This window comes from Choloepus didactylus, chromosome 8, assembly GCF_015220235.1.
Source record: "Choloepus didactylus isolate mChoDid1 chromosome 8, mChoDid1.pri, whole genome shotgun sequence".
NCBI lineage: Eukaryota > Metazoa > Chordata > Mammalia > Pilosa > Megalonychidae > Choloepus > Choloepus didactylus.
This window is the reverse complement of record NC_051314.1, coordinates 15660858-15679048: the sequence shown is the minus strand read 5'-3', so window position 1 is coordinate 15679048 and position 18191 is coordinate 15660858. Positions and strand designations below refer to the sequence as shown.

Below are 18191 nucleotides of genomic sequence, written 5' to 3'. Positions count from 1 at the left end.
GCATCTATGACCCCTGACCCAGGAGCCAAGGGACACTGAAGGGTCAGCTGCTGCTTGCTTTTGGGAGCTGCAGGGATAGGATGAGTGGGCAATGGGCAGGCTGTCCTGCCCATCCAGGCCAGAACGCCATTTCTGCTGGGATAACTGGGCACTCGTCCCCAGAGACAGCAGCCTGCAGGTGCAGCTACCCTCCACAGAGCAGTAAGTGTTTAAATATTTGGAGGCTGGGCTGAACTAGCTGCTTTCTTTCATGGAAAAAGTAACATGTACTTAAAAGAATGACTGATTTTTCAGCCTTGGGTATCTGGCAGACATTTTCTCAAAATGGAATGTAACGAGCCTGCCACTTCAAGAAAAACAAACTGACAAGTCTTTTTGGCCAATGATAAAATTCAAGCCTTTAAGCAAAAATTTGAATTTCAGGAAACTTGTAGATGCCATCATGGGCTTGACAGCTTCCAATATCGAAAGACTTTTCTGAGGCTATCAGTGGTGATATTTACAAATGTGTGCTTTTGATACTGTATAATCAAGTGGGTCAACATTTGGAAGCTGTGCAAACTCACTTCAAGGATGATACAAAATCTTATATGGGCTTAAACATTTGGAAATGGACAGAGGTGATGGTAGCACGTTATTACGAGAATAACTAACCGTGCTGAATGGTATATGAGTGTGGTAGAAAGGGGAAGTTTAGTGTCATGTATGTCAGAGGTTAAAAAAGGGAATGTATAACACAGTGAATCTTGTGGTACACAGACAATGTCCGTGATTAGCTGTACAAACATTAAAAAGTTCTTTCATGAACTAGAGCAACGTACAACACTATTGCAAGGAATTGATAATAGAGGGGTATATGGGAAAAAATATACTGATTGCAATCTGTGGACTATAGTTAACTGTAATAATTAAATACTCTTTCATCAACAGTAACAAATGTACCACACCAATACTAGGGCACAATAATGGGGGGAGGAATAATGGATATGGGAGGATTAGGGTTTCTTTTTTATTTTTATTTCTTTTCTGGAGTAACGAAAATGCTCTAAATTTGATCATGGGGCTACATGCACAACTACGTGATGCTACTGTGAGCCACTGATTGTATACTTCAGATGGATTGTATGGTGAGTGAATATAGCTTAATAAAATTGCATTTTAAAAATGAAAAAAAAATCACGCATGGGTAAAAGATCCATGCAAACTGCAAGGGACATGAATGGATTTTAAAGTAATAAAGGAAGAAAAGTTCACTGAGATGGTTTGAGTCCACACTGCAACCAATTGACTTTTCAGCAACTTCCACCTGCTGAGTTTTGGTGTAGTATCAAAGAGGAATAGCCACAATTACCTGAAAGAGCTATTAAAATACTCTTCCCTGTCAAACTACATGGCTCTGTAAAGCCAGATTCCTTCCTGTTCTATAACTAAATAACATAACAGCAGAATAAATGTAGAAGCTACGGGAATTCATGTGTCTTCTGTGAAGCCAGGAATTTGAAAGATTTGCAAAAATAAAAAAGTTATTTTTCATAAAAATGTTATATATGTTAACGTGTAATGGGCTTATGATTGTTATTTTTTAATAAATTAATAATTTTTTTTAATTTTCACTTTTAATTTCTAATATGGTAAATACAGATATTATAATCCATATAAAAAAATTCTTTGGGACCCTCATAAATTTTAAGAGTATAAAGGGACCAAATAGACAAACAAGTTTGAGAACTGGTGAACTAGACAATTCTAAGGGCCCATTCATTCATTGCTAAAAATGTCCAAGTTTTTATTTATAGTTTCAGCCTCTTGGGCAACAATGTCTCCTCTCTAGTTGTGACCTTTTATAGAAAACAGGATGTCTGAATTTGTCCTAAATCTACTTTCAGGGTCCCAGGATTCTCTCCCACTCTATCACTCTGAGACTTGCTAAACAGACTCATATACATATGGTATTGCTACTGCATGTCTTTAACACAAAATCCCTCCCCCATGATTAATACGTACATGCTGCAGTTCCCCAACAAGATTGCCGGGGCTTTAAGGACAGGAACTATGTTCCATAATAGATCAACAAATGTGACAAATGCCCACCATGGGATACCAAAATGCGTAGGCAGTCCCTCCTCCAAAGAGCTACCAGGGCAGATAAGAATATGCACATGAATGTTTTCCCTTAATAATGAAGGGAAAGAGAACTACTGTTTCTAGGACGCCCACTCCATGCCTCTGAGCCAGGTACCTTAGATGTGTCATTCTGGCATCCACCCTCGAGCTACACTTAATTCTCTCGACAACTCTGCCAGGCAGGAACCACAGCTGGCAGAGATGATATGACTACCCCAAGGTTTCCTCTCTCACTATACAAATGCCAGGAGGGGGTACAGGAGTAAAAGGTACCAGAGCACAGAGGAAGAGATGATATTTGGGGCTGAGGATAGAGAGGGGGACATGGAAACTTCCTGAAGGAGACAGGGTTTGAACTGAGCCTTGGAAGGTGTAGGGGGCTGAGTTACGTACCCTCAAAAAGCACACATTTCTTAATCTTAATCTACATTCCTGTGGGTGTGAACCCCCGGTAAATAGGACTTCTTGAAGACGTTATTTCAATTAAGGTGTGGCCTAACCGAATGAGGGTGGGCCCCAATCTGACTGCTGGAGAAAACTTTGTAAGCAGAAGAAATTGAGACATGGTCAGGGGAGCGTGAAGTCAGAAGGCAATGGAACCTGAAAGGAGAGGACATCACCATATGACAGGAAAACCAAGGAGCCCCTAGGATGGATGGCCAGCCAGAGCACTGCCAACCCCAGAAGGAAGCAAGCTTTCCAGCCTCGGAAACCATGAGACAATAAATTCCACTGTTGAATGACACAAGCCCATTGTGTGGAGTTTGTCACAGCAGCCTGGAAAACTAAGACGGAAGGTAAGAAGATTCTCAGCAGCCAAGAACAGGAGGGACACTGTGGGAGAGAGCACTGGCCCTCCTGCACCCCACCACCCCCAACGTGACAGTGGCCGGCTGCACAGGGAGTCGTGGGCCGTGGGCTCACCGACATGGCCAGGTGCAGGGGGGTGCTGCCGTGCTCGCCGCGGGCATCCGCGTTGGCCCCGTGGGTCAGCAACGCCATGACGCAGTCGAAGCGGTTGCGCATCACGGCCACGTGCAGGGCTGTGTTCCCCGCGAAGCTGGTGCTGTCCACATCACAGCCCCGTTTCAGCAGCATGCGAGCCATCTGCGGGCGACAGGGTCCAGGCCCGTGTCACGGGGCACTCGGGGAGCAGCCATGGTGGGCTGCACTGGGCAGCCCCCAGCCCTGCCTCCTCCTCCCTGCGAGGCCACCGGAACACTAGCAACAAGGAAGAGCCCAGGTGGCGGCCCCGATTCTGGGGGTGGCCACAGACCCAGGCTCCCATAACACCAGCACTACAAGAACTAGGGGAGGAAAAGCCAAAAATGTGCCACCTGGTGTGAGGGCTTCCAGATCCGATCCGGGAGCTGACAGGACCTCGTCGCTCCCTGCAAGGTTCCCTCTGAGCCCTGCCTCAGAACTGCCCCGCTTCCCACAGAGCTTCCTGGAACCTTGCAAAGGTATCATGATGCCCTCCCCAGGCCCTGGCAACCCACATCCCTGCCTGTCCAGCAGCCCTGGAGAGCCTGGGACAACGGAGGAAGGGTCTGGGTTTGGAGCTGGGGAAGTTTGCCTGGGTCCCTGCACCCTCTGCACCTTCTCTCCTGTGAGCCCCCTACCTCCTGAGTGTGGGGACAATGAGTGACAAAACACACACGAGAGAGCCTGCCTTGGGTCTAGCTCCTGGAACCCAGAAGGCACTCTGAGGGGGGAGGCGGTCTCCTTCGCCCAGCCCATCGCATTCCAGAGTGGGCTGGGTTGTGGGGGTCCCCAATGCACGATGCACAATGTACATCTCTGCTGTGCTTCCTGGCGATGGAGCCCAGAGGCCTCCATCCTTCCAGGTGGACAGACCTTGGTTTAGGGAATGGCTCCAGAGGGGATGCCCATCCGGGCTGTGTGGAGGTTGCTAGATCCGACATCGTTGCCATCATCTTCATGACACCACAGTCTATTTGTGGGGCTCTTTATAACTTGTGAAGAATTTTCTCATGACTTCACAAAACCTCCAAAGGCAAGCCATTGGACCCCCAATTCATCCATGAAGAAACTGCAGCTCAGAGGGGAAATCACGGCCCAGCCAGGAGCACAGGGCGGCACTAGGATCTCAGCTCTCTGTGGACTTGTCTGCCTATGGGGCCCCCTGAGATCGGGCCCCTAGTGCCATCCTCAGAGCCCCATTAGGACCCTCCTTCCTGCAGGCAGCCAGAGAACCAAGGGCTCAGGAACCCTGCCCCTTGCCCATCCACCACCCACCCTCAGACTCTCCCTCCCTACCTCAGCGTTCTTGGCCCAGTGGAGGGGGCTGGCTCCATAGCGAGGGTCCTTGCTGTGGATCTGGTTGCTATCCATGCTGATGATCATTTCAGCACACCTGGGGAGAAAGGGGCCACGGGGGAGTGAGCGGAGGCTGGGGGTTGGCCTGGTGCTGGAAGAGGCCACAGCTTGGGGCTTTGTCTATGGCTGGGGAGAGTTCCACCTGCAAGTAAAGCTGCAATGACACCAACTGGAATGTACATCGTGTGTTAGGGATTGAATTGTGTCCCCCAAAAGGTACTGGAACTGTGACCCCATTTGGAAATAGGATCTTTGGAGAAGATTTAGTTAAACTAAAGGAGTTCAACTCATTTAGTTAAAGTGAGGCCAAACTGGACTAAGATGGGCTCTTAATCCAATACAACTGGTTCCTTATAAGCAGAGGGAATTTGGACACAAGTCAGTAAGGCAGAGAAAGAGAGAAAGAGAGGCGGCACACGATGGAGGCAGAGAATGCGTCCTGCCGCCCCAAGCCAAGGAGTAACAAGGATTGTCATCACTCACCAGAAGCCGTGGGAGAGGCATGGAATGCATTCTCTACTTTAGGAGGAAGCACGGCCTTGATGGCACTTTAATTTTGAACTTCTAGCCTCCAGAACCATAAGATTAAAAATTTGGTTGTTTAAGCCAGCCAGTCTGTAGTACTTTGTTACAGCAGCCGTGGCAAACTAAGACAAGATACCATGTAGAGGACTCACTAAGCCTCTGAAAGACAGCTCAACCCCCTCCTCCAGGAAGCCCTCTCTGATAGCTCCAACCAGCAATGATGTGCTCACTGGTGCTGGCTTTAGAATCAGACAGGCTTGACGTCAAGCCCCACTTCCTTGCCAATGACCTCTGGAAAGCAATGGAGCCTCTCTGAAACGGGGATAGTCCTAACAGGACTGGTGAGGGATGAAACAAGGCAGTACACTTCAGGGCCTAGTTCTGTGCCTGGGACAGCTGACCCTCACTGATACCAGTTCCCTCCACCCCTCTCCTCACCCGTGTTTCAGGTGTTGATCTGCATCCTGTAGGAAGCAGGATGGTGGAGTGGCTAAGAGCGCAGTAGCTGGACAGCCAGCTCTGACACTTAGAGCTGCACGGCCTCGGTGAGTTGCTTAACCTCTTTAAGCCTTGGTTACCTCATCTTTAAAATAGCTCAGCTCAGGCTCTGCTCTCCCAGAGCAGCCCTCATGCACCCTCCATCTCAGCTCCTCTCTCACTGGCAGGAATCCTCTGCTCCCCTCCCAGGCAGGAGCTCCTCAACACAGGGACTCCAGCACTGGGCTGTCCCAGGCACACCTGGCACTCAGTGAAGGTCAGCTGGGGACAGGGAAACAGCAGAGGGGGTCCCAGATCTGAGCTGTGAATGGAACGGCTGTCATCAGTCATGCAGAACAGGAGTGATTCTTCGAGTGCAGCTGTGCCGGCCACCTCGTGGTGAAGGTGCTTCCCTGCTGGGACCCTGGGAGGAACACAGCTATGTGCAACAGCAGGGGGCACACTCAAGGCACGGGATGACACTTTGTACTATATGTGTGATGATCCTCTTGGGAAATGAGGATCTGTGTGGGGGCAGAGTGGGAAGGTGGCTGAGGAGAGAGCAGGTGACCAGGCTCCCGGACAGGAATCTTACGGGGCTGTGGTGCCAGGCCTTTATGTACAGAAGAGCGTCCTGGTCACCTGGCATCCACTTGGGGAGCAACCTGCAGTTAGGAAACCTGACTCCTGGGCATGGGGGTGGTGATTGTATCTCCAATAATTTGGTCAAGTCTTTCCATAGGTTCTCATTCATTTTGGCCATGCTAGGGAGAATCAAGTAAAGGGGGGTGTCCAAGCTTGGACCAGACTTACAGAGGACAGCAATGGCCCCTGGGGGCAGCAAGGTGCTGGGGGGAGAGAGTGCCGCCCCCTCTGGGATCTCTCCTTGCTGAGAGGTGTGAATTCTGGGTGTTTCCCGTGGTGGAGCAGCTTGGGTCAAGGCTCACCTCTAGTTGGCCCTCTAAGGCCAGCACGTGGCACAGTGCCCAGGCAGGGTGACTGACTGTCTCATTCATTCATTCATGCATTCATTCATTCATTCATTCATTCAGGATATTGTTCTTGCTGTATCATATCTTGAGACATTTATCTCCTTTTCATCTTTTACCCCACTCCTCCCACTCCCACCACACACATACACACACACACACAGGAGGATATTCCTGACATCTGGGACTCCCGGGTCTGGAGAGAAGGGAAGACATGAGAGAATGGTCTAGCGCTCTCCAAAACATAGGCCAGGCCCCTGCTTCCCAGAGGGCACCAGCCAGCAGCCAGGAAGGAAGGAAGCTTCTAGATAGATGGGGCCCTGCCAAGCAGTCCTGTGCTTTGAGCCAGGCGTAGCAGTACCCACTGTGAGGGTGGGTATGAATGGAAGACAACCCAGGACCCCTCAAGCCTTGAGCTTGCTTGAGAATCCAGAACTGGAACATTACAGGGGGAGCTGGAAAGCGGGAGACCTGGGAGGCCTAAGACTGGGTCTCTCCAGTTTGGTAGAGGTAGGCTTATGGACAGAAATTAAGCTGCACTACAGAAAAACATTAAATGCTACATTTCCCATATAGCTGGGTTGTGGGCTGAGATTCACACCCACCACGCATTGATCAAGCGCCTTCTTGGTGCCAGGCTCACCTCTGGCACCAGCATCTAATGTGTATCTAACGAGGCTGTGGGCCTGGGGCCCCTGCTCTGATGCTGGGGTGTCCAGAGACCTGTGGAGGACTCTGCTCACCTGGGGTGAGGCAGATGCTGTGGTAGCTGGAGGCCCAGCCGACGGGGGCCCCGGGGTGGGGGAAGTGGGGAGTGAGATCTTACCCCTTCTGGGAGAACTTCATGGCAGTGTGGATGGGGTACCCAGTGGGCCCCATGATGTTGCAGCGGGCATTGCACAGCAGCAGAATGCGCACCATCTCCTGCTTCCCCATCTGGCAGGCCAGGTGCAGCGGTGTCTGCCCTTGGTGGTTCACCTGGTTCAGGCCAGCCGACGCATTCTTTCCTAGGAGCTGACGGCAGCCCATCAGGGGTGGGCAGGGGCCCAGAAGTCGACAGGCCCCCTGCATGCACCCCTCCCCAGCACCCACCTGGCCATCACTCGTGGAGGACAAAGCAGAAGGGAAGTTTGCCTCTACAAGGACACTGATGAGAACTCAAAGAGAAGCAACACAAAAAGGCTTTGGAGGAGATAGGCACAGACAAGGCACACAAGAAACTTTAACAGGTGGCTGTCTCTATGGAGGTCTGGGGGGTAATGATACTTGATTTTCATTGTATATCCATGGTTCTGTTTGAATTGTTTTTCTATGTGTACATATTATTTTTTTAATGAAAAAGATATCAGTATTAAAAAGAGAGCTGGGAGGGTTTTATTTCTTCGCTACTGGCTGAACGCCATCTCCCGGGGGCTTCATTTCGGCCACCAGGTTCCCGTGTGACTCCAGGGTCACTGCACAGCAGCAGGGCAGCTGCAGGTGCCAGTGGCAAGGCCCGGATTCGAGGGCCGGCCCCAACACTCACAGCTCTGCGGCCCTCCCTGGGCACATTTCCTAACTTCACTGAACTTCACTTTCCCTGACAAGGAGAGAAGGATAATGACCAACCCTCCATAGAAGGCATTTTGAGAATTAACTAAACCAAAACATAAGATACCTAGTAGGGGTCAGTGCTTGATAAAGGGCAGCTTTGGTCGTATGTGAGTGTGGACATGCGTGGGGGATGTACCCTCTGCATTGAGGCAGGGGGGGTCTTCATGGCACTATGCTGGGCACACATGGTTCTCAGGAAGGGGGCAGTGCTCCCTGAAAGCACTAATCCTAAGACTGGAATCCATATTTTCTGGAATAATGTAGCTCCATTCTGTCCCCAAGGCAGAGAGAAGAAAAAATTCTTTAGAAGGGCAATGAAGTGATACATACCAAGCAATAAAATATTGCCTGATATTCTGCCTTTTCCTTTCAAGCAGATGCATTACGTATCCTTTTCATGACATCATTCAATCCATGTACTCAAGACTTTTTTTAAATCTTCTCCCCAGGTAATCAAAAAGTTATCAGAAGGAACACCTCTGGCACAAATGCCCACCCAGAGCCAGCTGAAGTTTTGTTTTGCTTGTTTGAGTTCCTGTGAAAGTTAAGCTCGGGTCTCCTTGCACCGTGCACTCCTCCAGGCAGGGGCTGACACTAACCTCCCAGCCTGGGAGTTGGACGCATAGTAGGTGCTCAGGAAAAGCTGAACTAAACTGATTGACTGGAACTGGACCCCGAGTTGAGTCTGCAGAGTTGGAGGATTCCCCCAGGGGTGTTGGAGCAAAGTAACCAAGGATAGGTCTCCTTGACAAGTGCACAGAGGGAAGAGCAGAGGAGGGGGGTGCACCCTCCGGGAAGGTCAAAGGGGTCAGTGAGAGCCCCGGAGTGACACCTGTGGGGGCCCAATGAGAACTGTGGGCACAGTGAGATGCTGCCGACACAGGCTGCCCCGCCCTGCCCCCTGCTCACCTGCAGCACCTGGGAGCTGTCGCCCTGGACGGCATAATGGAAGGCGGTCTCTCCACGGTTGTCGGTGACGTCCATCTGGGCGTGGCAGTACTGCACCAGCTCCACCAAGCTCTCCCTGTCGCCCTTGCGGCAGGCCAGGTGCAGGGGGGTGCAGCCCTCCTCGCTCTCTGTGCTGTTGGCGCAGCTGCAAGGGAAGTCGGGAAAGTGAGCAGGTGTGGTGTCAGGTGGGCAGGGGTGCTGAGACACCCGGGAGCAGGAGCAGGACCAGGGGCAGGAAAAATACCCACCTTCTGGTTTTGTTTGAGCTCCAAAACATTCATGTCACGCTCCAGTTGGGTGGTTCAAACTTTGTGTGGGTTCAGAATTTATTTGTATTTGATAGGATTGGTATCAAGTTTTAGCGTAGTTTGAACAGCTGGATGAGACCTGCCCCAGGGCCACACTGGCATGAAGCAGGAGGTGGGTGGCACAGAGCAGGACGCAGAAATCTCACTACCCTCAGGTAATTCAGTTAACCTCTCTGGGCTTTAACATCATTATCAACAACAACAAAAAAAGAAAAATATCACGCCATCCCTGTCACAGTTAATGGACAGAACTGTCATATAAGAACATGCCAGTGAACTGGAAGTGCGATGAGGATATTTGAGTTTTAGGTCTGGAAGCCAGAACCACACAGCTTTCTAGAACTGAGAATCAGAGGAGGGGAGGCTACTGCAAGGCCAGATGGCATGCTGGGGTCTTGTGGAAGGGCCCACACTAGGTCCTCACCAGGGCATCCACTGATCTCCCTGTGGACTGAATGAATGTATGAAAGTAGGTGTTGCAGCTTCTAGAAAGGCAACCAGCTCCTTGGAAGGAGACACCAGGGATTTGACACCTTTCAGCCCTCTCCAGCTGAGTGACCTTGTGCAGGTATGTAACCGCTTCTCGAGATGATGATACTTCATGGGGCTGTTGGCAGGGTTAACCTTCCCTGTGGGTATCAGACAGCAGCCATAGGCCTGGAACAGCTAGGTATTCCAGCATTATTCAATTTCTTCTTCTGACTTTATTCAGCACACTTACGTTCCAACCCAGGGGAAATGCCTTTCCTTTTTAGGTCAAACTATTTGGGCAACGTTGACTTTCTGGGGGGCTGAGAGACTCTCCACCTCCCCACCCACCCACCCACACAGGCGCACGCACACTGTCGAGTGCCCACCTGATGACCCGGCTGTGATGGAAGCACTCGCGGATCCCCAACTCCACCGCCAAGTGGGCCACTGACCAGCTGGGGTGGCTGCGGATGAGGTCGGTCAGATGCTGTAGGACCTCAATGTGCAGCACCTGGGCAGAGCTCTCATAGAAGGGCGGCAACTGGGCAGAATACTGCTGGAAGGTCACCAGGGCATCAGCCTCATTCTCCAGCTGGAAGAGTCTGTGGAGCCAGGACGGAGGAGGGGAAAATGGAGATGAGCCACACAGGACCTTTGGCCCACACCCCTGCTGGAATCAGAAGCCCTGGACCCCCACAAACAGGCTTCAGGCTACGGAATGACCTGCTCAAGCCTGACTCCCTTCCCCCACCACACACACACACACATATGCACACCCATCTACACAGAGTTTGGACTTACTTTTTACTGGAAAAGATTTCGTTTTCTTTCTTTTTCTTTTTCCTTTTTTGTACTATCATGTCCTGCTTTTGTATCTTATTTTATCAAAGCCCTGTTACAGCCATTGTCAAATTTGATGATCATATCTGCAAACCCCAGCCTCAAGTCCCCAAACCTTGGCATATAGTAGGAACTAAATGAATATTGTTCAAACTGAATTTCCAACCATAGAATTTCAAATAAATTCTAATACAGTGATGTGACTGAATATTACAATCCATTAAAATGAGATATTAAAGTAATAGGGAAATGTTTATTTTGTAATGTTAATAAAAAAGTAGGATACAAATTACATATGATGCAATGTGATCTAAACTGTGTTTAAAAAGTGAAAGTGCATAAAAAGACTGGAAGGAAATACATCAAAATGTGCAGGGTATGGGAAGATGGCAGAGTAAGAAGCACCAGGAATCAGTCCCTCCACCAAAACAACTATTGAACCTGCAGGAACTATCTGAATGAACGTTTTTGAAACTCTGGAGTCTACTGGAACACTGTGCGGCAACCAGGGAAGAGCTGGAGGGAGAGGCTGGTAAACTGTGGTAAAAATTGGTGACTTCCACCCTCTGTGCAGCGGCTACCACCTGCCACCCCTCAACAGTGTGGCAGACAGCAATGGGGACTGCAGCCTGGCCTCCTGGTGCCACTTGCTGGGGCCAGGGTGGGCGATAAGGACCAAGTCCTCCAAAATCCAGGGGTGTGTGGTCTGACTGCTGATCACTGCTTTTGATCAGCTACTTCAGATCACTAGGGGCCAGCTTGTTCCAGCACCACTCAGGCAAAAGCAGAGGAGGAGTCTTAAAGAGGCAGTACTTTTTTCTCTTGTCTCTTTCCATTCTCTGGGAGCAAAATAGTTTGGAAAAGTCACAACAAATTGACAGCTCCAGCCCTCAACAACAACAACAAAACCCTAGCAATCCCTAAGGAGTGGAAGAACTAAATTTCCAGTGTTATAACAACACATACTCAGAATGTCCAGTTCTCAACAAAAAAATTACAAAACATATAAGGAAACAAGAAATTATGGCTTTTTCACAGGAAAAAAAGAATTTGCCAGAAACCATCCCTGAAGAAGATCATACATTAGAAACATTAGTCAAAGACTTTAAATCACCTGTCTTAAGTACATTAAATGAGCTAAAGGAATCCATAAACAAAGGACTAAAGGGAGTTAGGGAACCACTGTCATTTAAAAAAAGAAGTAGAAATTATAAAAAAGAAATAAACATATTTTGAAGCTACAACATACAGTAATTGAAATAAAAAACTTACTACATGGAGTCAACAGCAGCTTTCAACAGACAGAAGAAAGGATCCGCAAACTTGAAGACAAGACAATTGAAATTATCCAGTGTAAGGAACAGAAATAAAAAAAAATGTGGAAAATGAACAGAGCCTGAGAGACCTGTGAAACACCATCAAGGGTACCAACATACACATCACTGGAGTCCAGAAGGACAAGAGAGAGAAAAGGGGACAGAAAAAGTATTTGAAGAAATAACGACCAAAAATGTCCACAATCTGATGTAAGACATGAATATACATACTTTACCCTCATGTGTTGCTTAACAGGCATATATTTAACCTGAGAGAGTAACAATATGGAGGGGGAAGGAAGGAGATACATGGGAGTAGAGAGTTTGTATACTACTGAGACCAGGTTGGTGCTAGTCGAACTGGGTTGTTATTAGTTTAAGATGTTCAATGTAATTACAAAGGTAACCTCTAAGAAAATAACTAAAAAATTTAGAAAAAAGAATCAAAATAGTACATTACAAAAAGCAATTAAGACCAAAAAGGGGCAGTATTGGAGTAATTATAGAACAAAAAGCATGTAAGACACACATAAAACTAATAGCTAAATTGCAGAAGTAAATCCTTCCTTCTCAGCTATTACCTTAAATGCCAGTGTATTGAACTCTCCTATTAAAAGGCAGAGACTGAAAGATTGGATGAAAACACATGATCCATCTATATGCTGTCTACAAGAGACTCACTTTAGGTACAAAGACACAAAGAGGTTGAAAAGGTTGAAAGGAAAAAGGTGGAAAAAGATATTCCATGCAAACAGTAATCAAAAGAGAGCTGGACCTAGAGGCCACACCCTCTTCAAGAACATCAAACAGATGCGTCCCTCTCCCCCTTAATGTTGACACCCCTTTTCAGTATGAACAAGCTAGGGTGGTCACTGTCCAGATATCCCTGAAGACTGAGAAAGTCATCAAACAAGAAAGAGGGGTAGCAACAGACAAGGTAGGAATTAATAAAGATTATGAGTACTGAATCTTTATATAATTATTTTTTAGTCTCTAGGGTACTAGAACAGCTAGAAGGAAATAACTGAAATTGTGGAACTGTAACCCATAACATCTTTAAAATTTGTTCTCTAACTGCTTGTTAAATCATACTTCAAAACTTATCACTTTTCTGTATATATATTATATTTTACAATAAAAAGTATAAGAAAAAGAGAGAGCTGGAGTAGCTATATTATTACCAGACAAATAGACTTTAAGTAAAAAAAGATTACCAGAGACAAAGAATGACATTAGATACTGATAAAGGTTTCAATCCAGCACTAAGACATAACAATTATAAATATATATGTACAACATAACAGAGTCCCCAAATATATAAAGCAAAAACTGAAAGAATGGGAGGGAGAAATAGATAGTTCTACAATAACAGTTGGAGATTTCAATACACCACTTTCAATAACTGATAGACCATATAAACAGAAGATCAATAAGGAAATAGAGGACATGAACAACACTATTAAACAATTAGACCTAATGGATATATGTTGAATACTCCACCAAAAAAGAGCATAATACACATTCTTCTCATAAGTACATGGAATGTTTTCCAGATAGACCTTAATGTTACCCCTTATATAGATGCAAAAATCCTCACCAAAATACTGGCAAACCAAACTCAACAGTATATTAAAAAGATTATGCTCCATGACCAAGTGGGATTTATTCTAGGAATGCAAAGATGGTTCAATATAAGAAAATCAATGTAAAACATCATATGAATAGAATGAAGGACAAAAACATGATCAACTCAATTGATGAGGAAAAGGCATTTGACAAAATCGAACATCCTTTCATGATAAAAACACTAAGAAAACTAGGAACAGAGGAGAACTTTCTCAACATGATAAAGGGCATTTATGAGAAATCCACACAACAAATGTCATACTCAATGTGAAAGACTGAAAGCTTTCCCCATAGATTAGGAAAAAGGCAAGGATGCACATTGGCATCACCATTATTCATCATTGTACTGGAATTTCTAGCCAGAGTAATCAAGCAAGAGAAAGAATAAAAGGCAACCTAAGAGTCTCCCCGAGTGCCTCTTTGTTGCTCAGATGTGGCCCTCTCTCTCTCTAACTGAGCCACCTCGGCAGGTGAACTCACTGCCCTCCCCCCTATGTGGGACCCAACTCCCAAGGATGTAAATCTCCCTGGCAAAGCAGGATATGACTCCCAGGGATGAAACTGGACCCAGCATCGTGGGATTGAGAATATCTCCTTGACCAAAAGGGGGAAGCAAAATGAGACGAAATAGTTTCAGTGGCTGAGAGATTTCAAATGGAGTCGAGAGGTCACTCTGGTGGATATTCTTATGCACTATATAGATAACACCTCTTAGATTTTAATGTATTGGAATAGCTAGAAGTAAATACCTGAAACTACCAAACTCCAACCCAATAGTCTGGACTCCTGAAGACGATTATATAACAATGTAGATTACAAGGGGTGACAGTGTGATTGTGAAAACCTTGTGGATCACACTCCCTTTATCTAGTGTATATATGGATGAGCAGAAAAATGGAAATAAAAACTAAATGACAAATAGGGTGGGATGGGGGGATGGTTTGGGTGTTCTTTTTTTCTTTTATTTTTTATTCTTATTCTGATTCTTTCTGATGTAAGGAAAATGTTCAGAAATAGATTGTGGTGATGAATGCATAACTATATGATTGTACTGTGAACAGTTGATGGTATACCATAGATGACTGATTGTATGGTATGTGAATATATTTCAATAAAACTGAATTTAAAAAAAAAAGAAAAGAAATAAAAGGCAACCAAATTGGAAAGGAAAAAAATCAAATTTTTCCTATTTACAGATGACATGATCCAATATACATAAAATCCCAAAAAATGCACAAGAAAGCTACTAGAACTAATAAATTCAGCAAAGTTGCAGCATATGAGATCAGCAACCAGAAGTCAGTAATGAACAATCTGAAAAGGACATCAAGACAATTCCATTTATAATAGCATCTGAAAGAACAAAATACCTAGGAATAAACAAAAAGTATAAAACACTTCTGAAAGAAATTAAAGACCTAAATAAATACAAAATCATCCTGTGTTTATGGAATGGAAGACTTAATATTGTTAAGATGTCAATTCTGCCTCAAATAATCTACAAATTCAATGCAATCCCTATTAAAATTCCAGCAGCTTTTTTTGCAGAAATGGAAAAGCTGATCCTTAAATTCATATGAAATTGCAAGGGTCCCCATAGAGCCAAACAATCTTGAAAAAGAACAAAAGTGGAGGACCCAAACGTCTTGATTTCAAAATTTACTACAAAGCTACCATAATTAAAACAGTGTGCTACTGCCATAAGGATACACATATAGACCAGTGAAATAAAATTAAGCATCCAGAATTAAATCCACACATCTACGGCTGGTTGATTATTGCCAAGGATGCCAAGTCCATTCAGTGGGGGAAAGAATAGTCTCTTCAACAAATTGTGCTGGGACAACTGGAAATCCACAGGCAAAAGAATAAATGTGGACCCCTACCTCTTACCATACATAAAAATTAATTCAAAATGGATCAAAGACCTATATATAAAAGCTAATACTACAAAACTCTTACATGAAAACATAGGGAAATATCTTCAGGACCATGTAGAAGGCAATGGATTTTTAGATTTTATACAAAAAGCACTAGCAACAAAAGAAAAAATAAATGGGACTCCATTAAAATTAAAAACTTTTATGCACTAGATAGATAACATGTCTTAGGTTTTAATGTATTGGAATAGCTAGAAGTAAATACCTGAAACTACCAAACTCCAACCCAGCAGTCTGGACTCCTGAAGACAATTATATAATAATGTAGATTACAACGGGTGACAGTGTGATTGTGAAGACCTTGTGGATCACACCCCCTTTATCTAGTGTATGGATGAGTGGAGGAATGGGGATAAAAACTAAAGGACAAATGGGGTGGGATGGGGGGATGATATGGGTGTTTTTTTTCACTTTTATTTTTTATTCTTGTTCTGGTTCTTTCTGATGTAAGGAAAATGTTCAGAGATAGACTGTGGTGATGAACGCATAACTATGTTATCATACTGTGGACAGTGGATTGTGTATCATGGATGATTGTATGGTGTGTGAATGTATTTCAATAAAACTGAATTTAATAAAAAAAATTAAAAACTTTTGTGCATCAAAGGACATAATGAAGAATGTGAAAAGACAGCTTACCATAATGGAAGAAAATATTTAGAAACCATATATCAGATAAGGGTTGAACATCCAGAATATATAAAGAAATCCTGTAACTCAACAACATAAAGACAAACAACCCAGTTTTAAAAATGGGCCAAGCCCTCTCTCTCTAGCTAAGCCAACTTGGTAGGTGAAATCACTGTCCTCCCCGCTACGTGGGATCTGACACCCAGGGGAGTAAATCTCCCCGGCAACGTGGAATATGACTCCAGGGGAGGAATGTAGACACGACATCGTGGGATGGAGAACATCTTCTTGACCAAATGGGAATGTGAAAGGAAATGAAATAAGCTTCAGTGGCAGAGAGATTCCAAAAGGACCTGAGAGGTCACTCTGGTGGGCACTCTTACGCACAATATAGGCAACCCTTTTTAGTTTCTAATGAATTGGAATAGCTAGCAGTAAATACCTGAAACTATCAAACTACAACCCAGAACCCTTGAATTCTGAGGACGACTGTATAAAAATGTAGCTTATGAGGGGTGACAATGTGATTGGGAAAGCCATTTGGACCACACTCCCCTTTGTCCAGTGTATGGATGGATGAGCAGAAAAATGGGGGCAAAAAAAAAAAAAAGGTACCCAGTGTTCTTTTTTACTAATTGTTCTTTTTCACTTTAAGTTTTTTTTTTTATTTTGAAATAAATTCAAAGTTATAGGAACAGTTGCAAAAACAATACTAACCCCATACACAGAATTCCATCATACCCTGACCCCACTCCCTCGATCGTTCAATCCACCAACTTTAACATGCTGTCACATTGCTATTTCTTTCCCTCCCTATCTATCATCCATCATCTATTGCTCTGTCTTCTGAACATATGAGAGCTAGCTGCACACATCCTTGAACATACACTATAATTCACGTATACACTTCCCATGAACAAGAACATTCTTTTATGCAATCCCATTAAGCGCAGCTAAGAAGTACAAGAGATTCAAAAATGATACAAAGCTTACATTCTATATTTCCTTTTCCTTATGTCTTAACTGTGTCCCTTTGAGCCACCTGTCCTCTATCCTCCAGTCCCATCCAAGTTTATCCTTGGCATTTAATTGTCATCTATTTAGACTGTCTTTTTTTTTTCAATTGTGGAAACATATATACAGCCTACATCTTCCCATTCCACCCCCTCCCTAGCATTCCATTAGTGGGATTAATCACATTTAGAATGTTTTAATGCTATTTCCCACCATCCATTACTAGAAATTTTCCTTCACCTCAAACAGCAACCCTACACTCATTTCTTAACTCCCCATTGCCCCTTCCCCCATTTCTCCTAACCCAAACTCTACTTTTCATCTCTATGGTTATATTCTCTGATAATTTCTTTGTGTTACTGTGGGGCTTAAAATTAACCTCTTAAATCCATAACAATCTTGTTTTTCTTTGATACCACCTTCATTTCAACAGGACACATAAATTACGTTCCTATACTACTCCATTCCCCCACCTTTATATAGTTGTCTAAAATTACATATTTTACATTGAGTTCAAAACCACTGACTTGTCATTAGAGTTTGTGTATTTTATATCATGTAGGAAGTAAATAGTGGAGTTACAGTTCAAAAATTATTGACTTCTATTTGTATTCCATTGTGGTTGGAGAATGTGCTTTGAGTATATTCAATTTTTTTTTTTAATTTCTTGTGGCTAGTTTTATGTCCCAGCTTATGGTCCCTTCTGGAGAAAGATCCGTGATCACTGGAGAAAAATGAGTGTCCTGGTGATTTGGGATGTAAGGTACTATATATGTCTGTTAAAATTCTCTATATCTCTTTCTCCTTTCTCTGTTTCTTGGTTGGTAGGGCTCCCTTTAGAATCTGAAGTAGCACAGGTCTTTTATTGGCAAAATCTCTCAGCATTTCTTTGTCTGTGAAAAATTTAAGCTCTCCCTCAAATCTGAAGGAGAGTTTTGCTGGATAAAGTATTTTTGGTTGGAAATTTTTCTCTCTCAGAATTTTAAATATGTCATGCCACTGCCTTCTCGCCTCCATGGTGGCCGCTGAGTAGTCACAACTTAGTCTTAC

General features: G+C 44.8%; 1 protein-coding gene across 9 annotated transcripts in view; it reads right to left on the bottom strand.

Moving 5' to 3' along the window:
• PLA2G6 (phospholipase A2 group VI) overlaps window positions 1–18191 on the bottom strand; it is an 88980-nt gene that overhangs the window by 28837 nt on the left and 41952 nt on the right. For all 9 annotated transcript variants that reach the window (XM_037846553.1, XM_037846557.1, XM_037846551.1 and 6 more), the window contains 5 exons: window positions 10162–10377; window positions 8958–9141; window positions 7282–7469; window positions 4405–4501; window positions 3049–3231 (listed from right to left, as the gene is read on the bottom strand). In XM_037846553.1, the coding sequence (XP_037702481.1) occupies window positions 3049–3231; window positions 4405–4501; window positions 7282–7469; window positions 8958–9141; window positions 10162–10377 (868 nt within the window). The remainder of the gene's footprint in view (window positions 1–3048; window positions 3232–4404; window positions 4502–7281; window positions 7470–8957; window positions 9142–10161; window positions 10378–18191) is intronic.